This window comes from Somniosus microcephalus, chromosome 4 (assembly GCF_052327205.1).
Source record: "Somniosus microcephalus isolate GS21.2 chromosome 4, FLI_Smic_1.0, whole genome shotgun sequence".
In the NCBI taxonomy this organism is placed as follows: domain Eukaryota; kingdom Metazoa; phylum Chordata; class Chondrichthyes; order Squaliformes; family Somniosidae; genus Somniosus; species Somniosus microcephalus.
In genome coordinates, this window is record NC_140990.1 from 216,863,126 (window position 1) to 216,876,100 (window position 12,975).

The 12,975-nt window shown below is 45.3% G+C and overlaps 2 protein-coding genes across 9 annotated transcripts in view; one reads left to right on the plus strand and one right to left on the minus strand.

Moving 5' to 3' along the window:
• Positions 1-12,975, plus strand: part of LOC147120218 (E3 ubiquitin-protein ligase HECW2-like) — a 424,776-nt gene that overhangs the window by 300,610 nt on the left and 111,191 nt on the right. The window lies entirely within an intron of this gene.
• LOC147120219 (uncharacterized) lies at positions 6,881-12,306 on the minus strand. The gene is made up of 2 exons (XM_085983659.1): positions 10,649-12,306; positions 6,881-6,978 (listed from the first exon to the last, which is right to left on the minus strand). Exons 1-2 carry the CDS (start codon positions 11,907-11,909, stop codon positions 6,881-6,883), a joined length of 1,359 nt encoding a protein of 452 aa, XP_085839785.1. The 5' UTR covers positions 11,910-12,306.

A 12,975-nucleotide genomic window follows, 5' to 3' on the forward strand; every position in this document is an offset into this window, starting at 1 on the left:
TCTACTTTTGGTCGCTATGGGCCTACAGTTCGGAGCGAGATTAGCGAATAAAGAGGGCGGGCTGATTTTTACGGTTGATAGGCCACAGACTGTGAGTGGCGGCTGGGACCCGCCATATGCTAGCGTGACACTTTCGTGGTGGCACTGGAAGTCCAGGCCCAAGATTACATTAACACAGAGTTCTGGCATCACGAGGAGTTTAAAATCCTTGTAGTCCGTACCTTTTACAGTCAGTGTTACCACACAGTAGCCCAAAATGTCCGAAGTGTGGGGCTTAGCAGCCATAGCAATTCTGCTCCGTGTAGGGGTTACCGTTAATGAGTGCCGCCGTACCAGGCTAGGGTGGATAAAACTCTCGGTACTCCCACAGTCAATTAAACATTTCGTTAAATTCCCGTTTACCTGTATGTCCATCATGGATTTTGTCAATGGGTGTGGCCTGGATTGATCCACCGTGATCGAAGCCACTGTTGGGCCCTGGGCGGCCATTGAGTCGGGAAAAGATGGCGGATCCCAAGATGGCGGCCCGCACGGCACGCACGAGGCGGTGACGGAGTTGGAAATCGGATTCCCTCTGCAGACTTTGCTAAAATGACCCTTTTTCTTACATTTGAAGCATGTAGCGTCCTTCGCTGGGCATCGTTGTCTGGGGTGCTTGGCCTGGCCGCAGAAGTAGCATTTCGGGCCTCGAGACATTGCCGCTGTAGCAGGACTCCTGGGTGAACTTCTGTGTGGGGACTCCGGCGGCGTAGAGCTGGTCTGAGACCTGGATGGGGACGATGGCTGATTCCAAGATGGCGGTCCCCTCGGCACGCACGAGGCGGTGAGGGCCGCATGGCCGGAAGAATAAGAGTCAGAGTTTTTCTGGGCCACGTCCAGCGATCGCGCAGTGGCCACTGCCTTTTTTAAGTCCACGACCTCCTTCTCCAGCAGTCTCTGCCGGATATAATTCGATTTGAGGCCCGTGATGAAGGAATCGCGGACCAATTCGTCAGAGTACGCGTTGGCCGTCACGGCCTTGCAGTTACAGTTCCAGACCAGGTCCTTTAGGCCCTGTAAGAAATCGTCCATTGATTCCTCTGGTCGCTGCCTGCGTGTAGCCAGCAGATGTCTGGCGTACACTTCGTTTACTGGCCTCTGGTATTGGGCCTTCAGGATAGTGATGGCCTCCGTGTAAGAGGTGGCGTCACGGATGAACGAATAAATCCGATGACTTACGCGAGTAGTCCGTAGACTCAGTTTATCTACCTCGCTAGCGGATGAGGCCCCCGCGAAGAGTTCGAAGCATTTGAGCCAGTGTCCAAATTGATTTGATGCTTCAACAGAATGTGGATCCAAGTCCAGACGCTCTGGTTTTAGGAGTCGATCCATCCTAGTATTCTTTAGTGATTAAAATTGATGGGCCTTCAATAACCACAAAACTAGAAGTTATAGACTTAAACAAGTTGGCTTTTAATCACTAAGATCAGAGCTAACATCTCAACACGCCGACTGGTTCACAGGAATGAGTCATACAGATCCTGGGATCTTTATGTAAGAGAAGTCAGGGGCGGAGCCAAGACCTGGAACCTCCCAGGTTAGTCGGGAAAGAGGAAGTGAAACTATACACAGTGGGGGAGGGTAATATACATGAGTGCAAAACGAATACAGGATCAAGACAAACAGATTTCATTACAAGGTTATATTGCCTACTTTTGTTTTTTTTTAAGTTGAGTGTGTGTGTGAGACTTGCTTCTAGGTCTCTGCCTTTATAGGTCTTAAATCTGTGACAGATAAGGGGTGCACAAGAGCAGCATGGTGATGAGTTCTGATTGGGAGATGCCCTGCCTACCCTCGGTGACTGGCCACAGAAGCATTTCTGAGATCAGAAACCCAGAGGTGTGAATCCGTTGGGGGTGGGTTCAACACTGAGTCTCTTGCTGATACTGGGCCACATTAATAATAGACACACTGGGAGCTGTTGATGTGTTTTTCACTGTTGAATTTGCAGATAGTGATGTCACCTCAATGCCCCAGATTTTTGCAACAGCTGGTAAACAATGTTCCAAAGAGGCCGATTCAGTACAGCGTGGCTTGAATTAGCTAAAGTACCACAATGTGTGACATTGAACATTGTAGCTATACTACAATATATTGGGTATAGTGGTCTGGTGCTGCTTTTGGTACATTCATACAGTTGCTTTGTTGGACAGTGAAGAGTTTGGACCTCTTTTGAGCACATTTTGCCTTTTTTTTGTGTTTTGGTTGGCTGTGAAAGGTTATGCTTGGTTGCGAGTGGCTGTGTTTTTAAAATCAGTGGAAGGACTGATGGAAGAATTTTTCTTGCATGTCAGTTAATTTGAACAGCAGGTGTACAGTTCTCCCAGCAGTGCTGTATTATTTCATAGCTGGTGCACATTATACCACCTTAGAGAAGCTGCATTTGTGCTGCTATTCTTTCAGTTCGTTTCACATTTTGCACAAGCAAAGCACTTAACTATTGATGGGCTGTATAATGATACCCTCTTGTAATTTCCCCTGCTCCCAAATCGCACCTTGGTGTGAAAACAGCAACAGCAGTGTTTAGTACATGCATTATGCCACCTTTTTGGAAGAAAATTTGTCTTTTCAGGGGCGAGATCTCTTTATTCAAAATAATTAAAATTACAGATTGGAAAGCATCCCTGGTATGAAATGTTTATTTAGTTTATTGATTTTTGTTTTAAATTAAAAAAAACTGGACTGGTGCTCACTTCATGGCTCAGTGAGTTCAACAGTGAGTAGCTGTGCCATACAGAGCAAGAAAAATACAGGTTCAGTCCCCAGTTTGATCTGATCTTAGCTGGAGCTAAGATCTTAATTACCCTCCATGTCCCTGGGTTAAGGAAGGAAAATTGACTAGCATTTTTGCCCCTGATGGGTATTTTGTGACATTGATGCGGATGTGTGCATGGATGGCTTTGGATAAGGAGTGGATTGAATTAGGCTGCGATGCTCCCATATGGTTGAACAGGTTACCACCGCTCAAACTGACCAGAAATGGATTATTTTTGTCCATGCTATTTTACTTTTTCTTTACTGTGTTTCTTAGTTTTAAAGCAAGTCACTCAAAATGGAAGTTTGACATCCATTTAAAGCCAACTTATTTGCTTAAGTGATGAGACACCTACAGAAACTCAGTGATGGGAACAAAACCTCCTTTTAATATGTGAATACTTTGACTGTAAAACTATTAAGGAGATATGCACCAAAAAAAACAATGGCCTTGAAAGTTTCTGCATAACTATGGCACAAGGGCCGCATTGCAACATTTCTTTCCAAAGAAATTTGCGCATAATAATTTTATGAAATGATGCTACATGCAAATTTCCTCGATCATTTGCACCACTTCCGAAATACACCGCTGAAAACCTTCTGTCACTTATTTACAAGCTCCGCCCCCAGTGAGACTTCAATATACTTAATCAAAGCGCTTTCAGCCTCGGTGTGCATGAAATTCTTCGGAGTGATTATTTGCAAGTCTATGGGGTGGACACCGTACCGCCCCCACCGGAACCGCGCATGAGCACCTGACGTTGCAGCTGCGTATGCGCACCGGAGGTTCCAAACGCGCATGTGCCTAACTGAAGGTTTGGAGCTCGCCGGCGGGGGGGGGGGCTCGCCGGGTGGGGGTTAGAGCACAGAGAGAACATTGGGAATGGGAGAAGAACGTGATCCAGGTCTAAAGCAGGGGCGCGTGCGGGGATGAGAGCGAGAACATGATCCAGATGGGAAGACGGATCACGTTCTCCCTCCCCCCCCCCCCGCCTCCTCTGTTAGATGTGGATCTCGTTCTTCCAACCGGATGAATTAGTGAATCCCTTCTCTCACACTGAGCAGTTGAGCGGCTTCTTCCCAGTGTGAACTTGCCGGTGTGCCAGCAAGATGTTGAACTGAGTGAATACCTTCCCACACATGGAGCAGGTAAACTGTCTCTCTCCAGTGTGAGCAGGCTGGTGTATTCACAGATTCCCGGGGACTTTTAAAGCTCTTCCCACAGTCAGAACATTTAAACGGTCTCTCATCAGTGTGAACTTGCTGGTGTGTCAGCAGGTTGGATGTCTGAGTGAATCCCTTTCCACACACGGAGCAGGTGAACAGATTGTTCCTGGTGTGACTGCGCCGATGAACTTTCAACGCAGATGGGGAACTGAATCTCTTCCCACTCTATACGCACTCGCTGCCCGCGTACGCACCCTGCATGCACGTGCACTGGAGGTACCAAACACGCATGTGCCTAGCCACAGGCCTGCGACCATAACCACACTTTCCTCCCTGTGAACAAGGTGAGGGGATTGGAGGGGCAGGAGAGGGGATTGGGGGTGAGGAGAAAGGAGAGGGGATCAGAGGGCGGGGGGTGAGAGCGGAGAGGGGATCGGAGGGTGGGGTGTGGAGAGAGGAGGGGTGGGAGAGGTGAGGGGATCGCAGGGGGGTGAGAGAGAAGGGGATCGCGGGGGGGTGGTGAGCGAGAGAAGAGGGGATCGCGGGGGGGTGAGAGAGAAGAGGGGATCGCGGGGGGGGTGAGCGAGAGGAGAGGGGATCGCGGGGGGGGTGAGCGAGAGGAGAGGGGATCGCGGGGGGGTGAGCGAGAGGCGAGGGGATCGCGGGGGGGTGAGAGGGGAGAGGGGATCGCGGGGGGGTGAGAGAGGGGAGAGGGGATCGGAGGTGGGGAGGGGGCGAGGAGGGGGGGGCGAGGGGATCGGGGGTGGGGATGGGGCGAGGGGATCGGAGGTGGGGAGGGGGCGAGGGGATCGGGGGTGGGGAGGGGGGGCGAGGGGATCGGGGGTGGGGAGGGGGCGAGGGGATCGGGGGTGGGGAGGGGGCGAGGGGATCGGGGGTGGGGAGAGGGCGAGGCGATCGGGGGTGGGGGAAGTGGAGAGGGGATCGGGGGAGAGGGAAGCGGAGAAGAGAGGGGACCATGTGGGGGGGGCATTGAGGGGGAGAGGAGTGGGCATTGGAAGGAGGGGAAAAAAGCGGATTGGAGGGGGTGAGAGAAGGTCAGGAACTTGGGGATGGGGGGAAGTAGAGAGGGGATCGGAGATGGGGGAAGGAGAAAGTCAGGAGCTCGGGGGGTGGGGTGATAGCGCACAGAGAGAACAGTGGGAATGGGAGATGAGAGCGAGAACCTGATCCAGATGGGAAGACGGATCACATTCTCCCCCCTCTGTTAGACGTGGATCATGTTCTTCCAACTGGATGAAACTGCCTCTCTTCAGTGTGAGCACACTGGTGTATCGCTCTGATCCCGGGGGCTTTTAAAGCTCTTCCACAGTCAGAGCATTTAAACGTTGTCTCATCAGTCTGAACTTGCTGGTGTGTCAGCAGGTTGATGTCTGAGTTAATCCCTTTCCACATATGGAGCAGGTGAATGGACTGCTCCTTCGTGACTGCGCAGATGAACTTTCAACGCAGATGAGGAACTGAATCCCTTCCCACCCCACACACGTACCCAGACACAGTACACGCACCCCGTCACTTCATTCTGGATTGAAGAATTTTTATCACTTCTAGAAGGGAAAAAAACATACAACTCCAAAAAGTAACTAACCCACTAATTAGGAATTAAAGTTTTTTATTTTACCAGCCAAGGACAACTATAATTGCAAGTGCAGAACACTAGATAACAGAGGATCTTCACAAAGCTAACTACACTTTCACTTTCTGTACGTTGCCTGACAAGACTGGATCAAATTACACATTGCAGGTACTCTACAGCAGTGAGAATCAAATTACACATTCCAAACAAATTGTTGGATGTATCTTGTCCTCCCAAGGGGACCAATCAGAAATCCGGTCCAACCCATTGGTGTTGCAAATAAACGCTGCTGAAATTCTTTGCACCTCCAATCCGCCCCCCACCCCCCCCCCCCCCCCCACCCCCCGCAAGCATTTAGAAGGATTAAGCAGCTGGAATGAACTTCCAAATGGACATACCCATGCTCTGCATAATAATGAAAAGGAAGAGGAGCGGCAGAGGCATGAGGCTTTGAGAGTGAGGCATTTTGGGAGAAGGCCGCAGCCTACTTGCTATTACCCCTATTGATAGCTCTGCATTTGTGCTTAATTGACGCTGGTTTTTGCATATTAATAAATGAGCTCCATAGGATATTTTACCATAGGTTCCTGTTGGATAATTCAGCACAGGAACAGGCCTAATTTCTGCGTAAATGCAATCTAAGAAATTCAGGGTCAGTTACTAAAATCCAATGGGCCTGCCTTCTGTGCCATGCTTCTGTCAACTGTTAAAGCTGCTTCAAATCAGATATCAATGGAATGTGTGAAATGCTCCAAACACACACAGTGCTGAAATAACACCATAGGCTATGTCTATGTGTTTATAGTTTAAGATTGTTGACGTCTAAGTAAATAGCCCTGCAGAACCTGTTTTCGAGTGAGTTTTGCATGCTGGTAGGTTGGCTTTGTCTGGCTGTGAGGTGTGGGGATGGCACCGTGTCTATAGTAATCCTCCAATGATTGTGTGCTGTTTGTTCCTTGAAGGAATTGACTTGTCAGTTGGTTTACAAGACTGCATTACATGTGCTGCACAGGCTGTTGCATTAGATTTTGTATGATTAATTTACCGGTTAACCCATTGTGATAAAACTTAGACTTCTGTATTGGATTGTTTCACGTAGCTTATTTATACTGCTTACTGCTGTAAATAACTCTCTTCCTGAAGGATTAACCCTTGATTAAAAAGTGCCTGGTATGACCAACATTATTTGTCGTAACACATGGTGGAATTCCTATGTGCTATCTGCTAACAGTAAAAGGGGCGCACTATATCCCAGCTAACTTTGTGCATAAGTCACTTTTTTTGCATAGAGCGTGAGGTCTTGCCTATGGAATCTTACCTTTTGCATTACTCATGAGAAACAGTATCTGGAGTGAACCCTGATGATTGCAGCTGCAACTCACCATCTTGATTAGCCAAATGGCACATGTGGACTTGTGCTCCACCTAGAACAGGAGAAAATTGAAAGGAAAAGAAAAAAAAGTTAAAAAACTCTTTGCTGAATAGTGCTTACTGTATTATCATTCCTTCGACCTGCATATTCTAATTTTTGAATGTCAACATTTAGTTTCTACCTAGTACTCCTATGCTTTTGTGGTTTGTAGTATCAAATCCTTTCCACAGCCATTCCTATCAGTGCTTAAATCCTATTGTTACAAGGTCACAGACAGCTGACCGATCTCAGTTATGCAATTAATCAATGTTAACACATCATCTCATGCTCATATCCATAGTGTTGTGCTGGTATTCATGATTGGACCTGACCTTAATTTTCCATAGAAAACAATAATCCCTATTGTATATGTGGGTCGAACAAATGAAGGACAGAGACACGATGCTTTACTAGTCAATGTGTTTGCTTCACTAGGCCAGAGCGAACTGAGCATGCTCGTATCAAACCATGTGATAATACATAACACTGCTTTCCCCTTAAAAAAAAAGTGTATGTATTCCCCTCAAATACAACAAAACTATGGTCCCACTTTTCCCAGCATTACATGTACCACAAAACAAAAACTCCTGGCTTTTCTCTCTTAAATGAACTACAAATCCAGTTTAACAACAGGTTTGCAGAGCCTTCCTGATCTCCTCACAAAAGGTTTTGGTGTTGAATCAATATTTGGGCTGTTTTGTTTTGGTTCCAAACTCAAAGAAGTAGGTACTGCCACTCTGTTTCCCCACTTGATACAATCTTGTTCACAAGACAATTCAGTACGACTGTTATGGAATGGTTTCAATTCTGTATTCAGACACTGATCAGCCCATCCATTCAAGGTGTTTTCATACACTCTTTTCAGAACTGAGTCCTTTTAAGTCTCATCTGCAATCTCAGTTGCATTCACGGGAAAGTCTTTGTCAACTGCACCTAGTGTGAAAATCTCATCTTCACTCCCAACACGAGTCCTCATGTGGCAACCTGGACAAGGCATTTGTGATTGCGTTTGCTTTGAAGTACGATATTTAATCGTGCAGTCATATTGCGATGACAGCACTGCCCAATGTTGCATTCTTGATGCGGCCATTGCAGGGATGGCAGATTTGGACCCCAATATTGCTTGGAGCAGTTTGTGATTGGTTATCAGGGTAAACCTGCTGCCGATCAGGAACTGTTGGAATTTCTTGATTCTAAGCACTATGGCGAGTGCTTCCTTTTCAATTTGCGCGTAGTTTCTTTCGCTCTTTGTAATGGCCATCATCCATTATATGGCTTATGACAGCTCCCACACCATAGCTGTCGAGGAAATTAACTATCAGACGGAGACTTCGAGGTTCGCTTTAGGAATTTACTACATGATATCACGGAGAGTCTGCAGCAGTCCCTACTGCTCACCAGCACTCTAAATTACTATGGTACAGCACTCATAGTTATACAGCAAGGTAAAGAACTTCATGTGATTAGCTTACATTACATTTCAACATATGGTTTCATAGGTTCCATTGTTCTCAAGAAACAGATTAACATGTTCACATTTTATCACCAGATGTCCTAAGCCAAAAGGTCAGCTTGACTTTATTATGGCAGTCAGCAGTTCTTTTAGTTTTAACTTGTTTAGTGTCCTTTGTTCAATTAGTAAAGTGGTCAAGTATCCCAGAAGTAACATACAGGGTGGATAAAGGGGAACCAGTGGACGTAGTGTATTTAGACTTCCAAAAGGCATTTGACAAGGTGCCACACAAAAGATTATTGCTCAAGATAAAAAATCACAGGATTGGGGGTAATATTCTGGCGTGGGTGGAGGATTGGCTCTCTAACAGAAAGCAGAGAGTTGGGATAAATGGTTCGTTCTCAGATTGGCAACCAGTAACTAGTGGTGTTCCGCAGGGGTCAGTGCTGGGTCCCCAACTCTTTACAATCTATATTAACGATTTGGAGGAGGGGACCGAGTGTAACATATCAAAGTTTGCAGATGATACTAAGATGGGACGGAAAGTAGTGAGTGAGGAGGACATAAAAAACCTGCAAGAGGACATAGACAGGCTAAGTAAGTGGGCAGAGATTTGGCAGACGGAATACAATACTGGAAAGTGTGAGGTTATGCACTTTGGCAGGAAAAATCATAGAGCAAGTTATTATCTTAATGGCAAGAAACTGGAAAGTACTGTAGTACAAAGGGATCTGGGGGTCCTGGTGCACGAAACTCAAAAAGTTAGTATGCAGGTGCAGCAAGTGATTAAGAAGGCCAATGGAATGTTGGCTTTTATTGCTAGGGGGATGGAATATAAAAACAGGGAGGTATTGCTGCAGTTGTACAAGGTATTGGTGAGACCGCACCTGGAATACTGCATACAGTTTTGGTGTCCATACTTAAGAAAAGACATACTTGCTCTCGAGTCAGTACAAAGAAGGTTCACTCGGTTAATCCCGGGGATGAGGGGGTGGTCATATGAGGAGAGGTTGAGTAGATTGGGACTCTACTCATTGGAGTTCAGAAGAATGAGAGGCGATCTTATTGAAACATATAAGATTGTGAAGGGGCTTGATCGGGTGGATGCGGTGAGGATGTTCCCAATGATGGGTGAAACTAGAACTAGGGGGCATAATCTTAAAATAAGGGGCTGCTCATTCAAAACTGAGATGAGGAGAAACTTCTTCACTCAGAGGGTGGTAGGTTTGTGGAATTTGTTGCCCCAGAAAGCTGTGGAAGCTACATCATTAAATAAATTTAAAACAGAAATAGATAGTTTCCTAGAAGTAAAGGGAATTAAGGGTTACGGGGAGCGGGCAGGAAATTGGACATGAGTCTAGGTTCGGAATGGTCATGGCCCTGTGGGTAGTGGAGTGGGCCCAGGGGCCGTGTAGCCTTGTTCTGCTCCTACTGTGTTCTAATTCTGTGTTAGATTTCAGGAGATGGTTTTATTCCTGTTCCTGGCTGGGGTGGAGATCGCCTTTACAGAAGGTAAGTACTGTAGAAAATATAGGGACAGAGTGATCTCCTGGAAGAATTTCGATCGCCTAGATGGGTCGGAGAGGAATTTCCCAGATTTTTTTCTCCCAAATTGGCCATTGGGTCTTTATCTGGTTTTTCGCCTCTCCCGGGAGATCACATGGGTTCGGGTGGATGCAGAGTGATAGAAGATTTGAGGTTAGGATCAGATCAGCCATGATCTTATTGAATGGTGGAGCAGGCTCGAGGGGCCAATTGGCCTACTCCTGCTCCTATTTCTTATGTTCTTATGTAGCATGCCTTAATGTTTAATACGTTTTCTCCCACAATTCCCTCCTTGTTGATCTTTACTGATCAACACTGCTTTACAGCATTGTATTCAGTTCATTTTCATAGGGAGGATAATATCCCTTTGGGAAAGGACGCATTTTTAGACAATCTTCTTCATCATAGTCATCCTGGTTTGCTCTTTTTCTTTCCTTTCTCGCTAGTACTTTCGTAGGTCTTTTTACAGATGCTACTGATTCTACTGTTTGCGCTAACAGATATCTCACTCTTATCCACATTATACAAATTAATATAAATAAAACTCCTGTCACTACACAAATTATAACCATCGGGTGAACAAACAATTCCAACACTGCGGATGCTTTAGGTGACCATCCTTTAAACACATCCCACCAGTGGTGTACCGTCAAATCTGTTATTTGCGTAGCTATTTGAATCAAACCTTGCTCATCATAGTCCATCACTGCTTTTAAATGGTGCAGATCTCTTCCTCTTTTCGCATAAGCTTCTGCTATCTTTTCATTGTTTTTCAAAATTTTTGTCAGATTAGCCAAATTAACAGTAGGGGGGGCATTTTCTATCCCCAATACAGTTATTCTTTGCATTACCGTAGCCCATTTTCCTAACTGATATGTCTTGTTGGTATGTGGGTCAAACACAGTATAAACATCTTTTATGCAAGTGTTTAAAGGGGGCCTTTTCAAAATCCCATCTACATATATAGGCCAGGCACTGCTAATACACAGATAGTTCTGGCCTATCTCATGCAAGGTAGTATCATTATAAGGTTTCAAATTCCAAATGCATGTACCTCTACTATGTTGTAATGAGCAAGGTTCATATATAGGGGTATGCAATGGGCATACTTTTCCAAACGGCCAATCTTGGCAATCCGAGGCATCGTGGGTCTTATTCCCCTGATCTATCCATTTACCATGAAATTCGGGATACCAAAAGTTTTCTCCAAACAGTTGGGGCAATACCAAGAACTGACACCAGGTTTTGGCTTTTGTCACATTTATCACTTTCATTGTAAAATTACATCCCTTAAAGTCACATTTAGTATATCTTCGATCAGGTTTTACTTCTAGATTATTTCCTTCAAATCCGAAAATTCTCATCCAACTAGGAGCATGTCCTGACATAGCGATTCGCTCTAGCTCAGCCCTCAGTGACTGCTTGGTAATTTCTTTAAACATACATTGAGTATGATTATTGACTTTCTCTTGTCCCTTTTCTACCTTATTTTCTTGCTTCCAACTCATTGTATCTGATATCCACTGTGTTAACATCGCTGCTGTCAGTCCATTGTCCCAAGCATTTCTTAATTTTATAGCATCTCCTGTCAGCCCTCCTACTTGCTGTATTTTATTCTGCAATGTTTCAATATCTATTGCATTAAGGGCTCCCATACCAGTTCCTACTCCTCCCAAGACCGTTGCTAAGTCCCTTCTCCTTCTCCCGATCCTAACTCTCTTATTCAATTTGGCTTGTATAGTAGTAATATTACATCCAGTATCTTTTTTATCCTCATGTTGTACCTGTACTGTCAAATTTAGAGTATATGGGGAGATCAAGACCGGGGTACAGGTAGAATGCAATCTTTGCAAATGGTCCATAGGACTTTCTATCTGTTTCGTTTTCTTTGCAAAGAATGTTTCCCCATACCAGTGAGGTCTTCTATAAGAGTTGCATTCACGCATCCGTACGTCTGACCGTCTTTCAAATATATCGGTTGTTCCATGTCTCCGGTTCTTGTGTCATTTTTATACCATTTCCATAATTTAGTATAATTGTTTAGTATGTCAGTGTCATTCTCTATCCTACAACTTATGTTCACTCCTTTTTCCCATTTTATACTTAGAGTTATATTAGATCCTTGGCTAAATACTATTTTATCCATCCCAGATTTCATTTCGAACATCCCACAGGCTTCGCAATTAATCGTCCAATTAGCAATTACACAAATGGTGCCATTGTTACAAGTGTAAGTTCCCTGCAATTGGTTACTGTCTCTCGCCTTCCATCCTAACTGGCCTGCCCATTCTGTTTTTTCAGTAGGCAGGATGGTCCAGGCGGCTGTCCTTATTACACATAGGCCGATTATCATCATCTGGTTTAACATATTTCCTGATTTATCCTAGAAATCTTTAAATTTTCCTAATTATTGTTATACAGCATTAAATATAAACATATATAGCAATCCGAAAGTAATCAGTCCTTCAATGGAGTGCCAAATTATGGTGGGCATGGATCTTTTCCCGTTTCTGAAGTGGTGTCTGGTGCAGTATGTTTATACTCCACTTCCGGTGTTTCCTCCGGATGATGCAACTTGCACCTTGTAGCGTGTACCCAATCAGGTTTTTCTTTCAATTTGAGAGCTGTTCGAGTTGTAAGCAGCACCAAATATGGTCCTTTCCACCTAGGAGAAAAAGATTCTTTATTTAGCGCTTTCACATAAACTTGATCTCCGGGTTTAAAGGGGTGCATGTTTCCTTCTGTGGGGCGCATCTGGGCCTGTCTCACTTTCTCATGTATTTTTCCTGCTGTTTCACACATGGCCTGAGCATATTTTAATGACTTTTCATCATTCCAAATTAATGCCACCTTCTCTGGAGCCATGGGTGGGCGTGTGCCTGTTGTCATAGGCCGGCCCATCAAGATCTCATGTGGTGTCAGACCTGTGTTTCTATTTTTCTGATTTCTCAGGGCATACATTACTACTGGCACGGCATCCGACCATTGCAACCCATTTTGCTGGCATACTTT

What these genes read in the sequence shown, in the direction of transcription:
- LOC147120219 (XM_085983659.1), bottom strand. Translation starts at nt 11,909, where the DNA reads ATGCGTGAATGCAACTCTTATAGAAGACCTCACTGGTATGGGGAAACA. An exon ending in GATGGACTATGATGAGCAAG is followed by an intron (nt 6,979 to 10,648) that starts GTTTGATTCAAA and finishes CTCCTGTTCTAG; the next exon opens with GTGGAGCACAAGTCCACATG.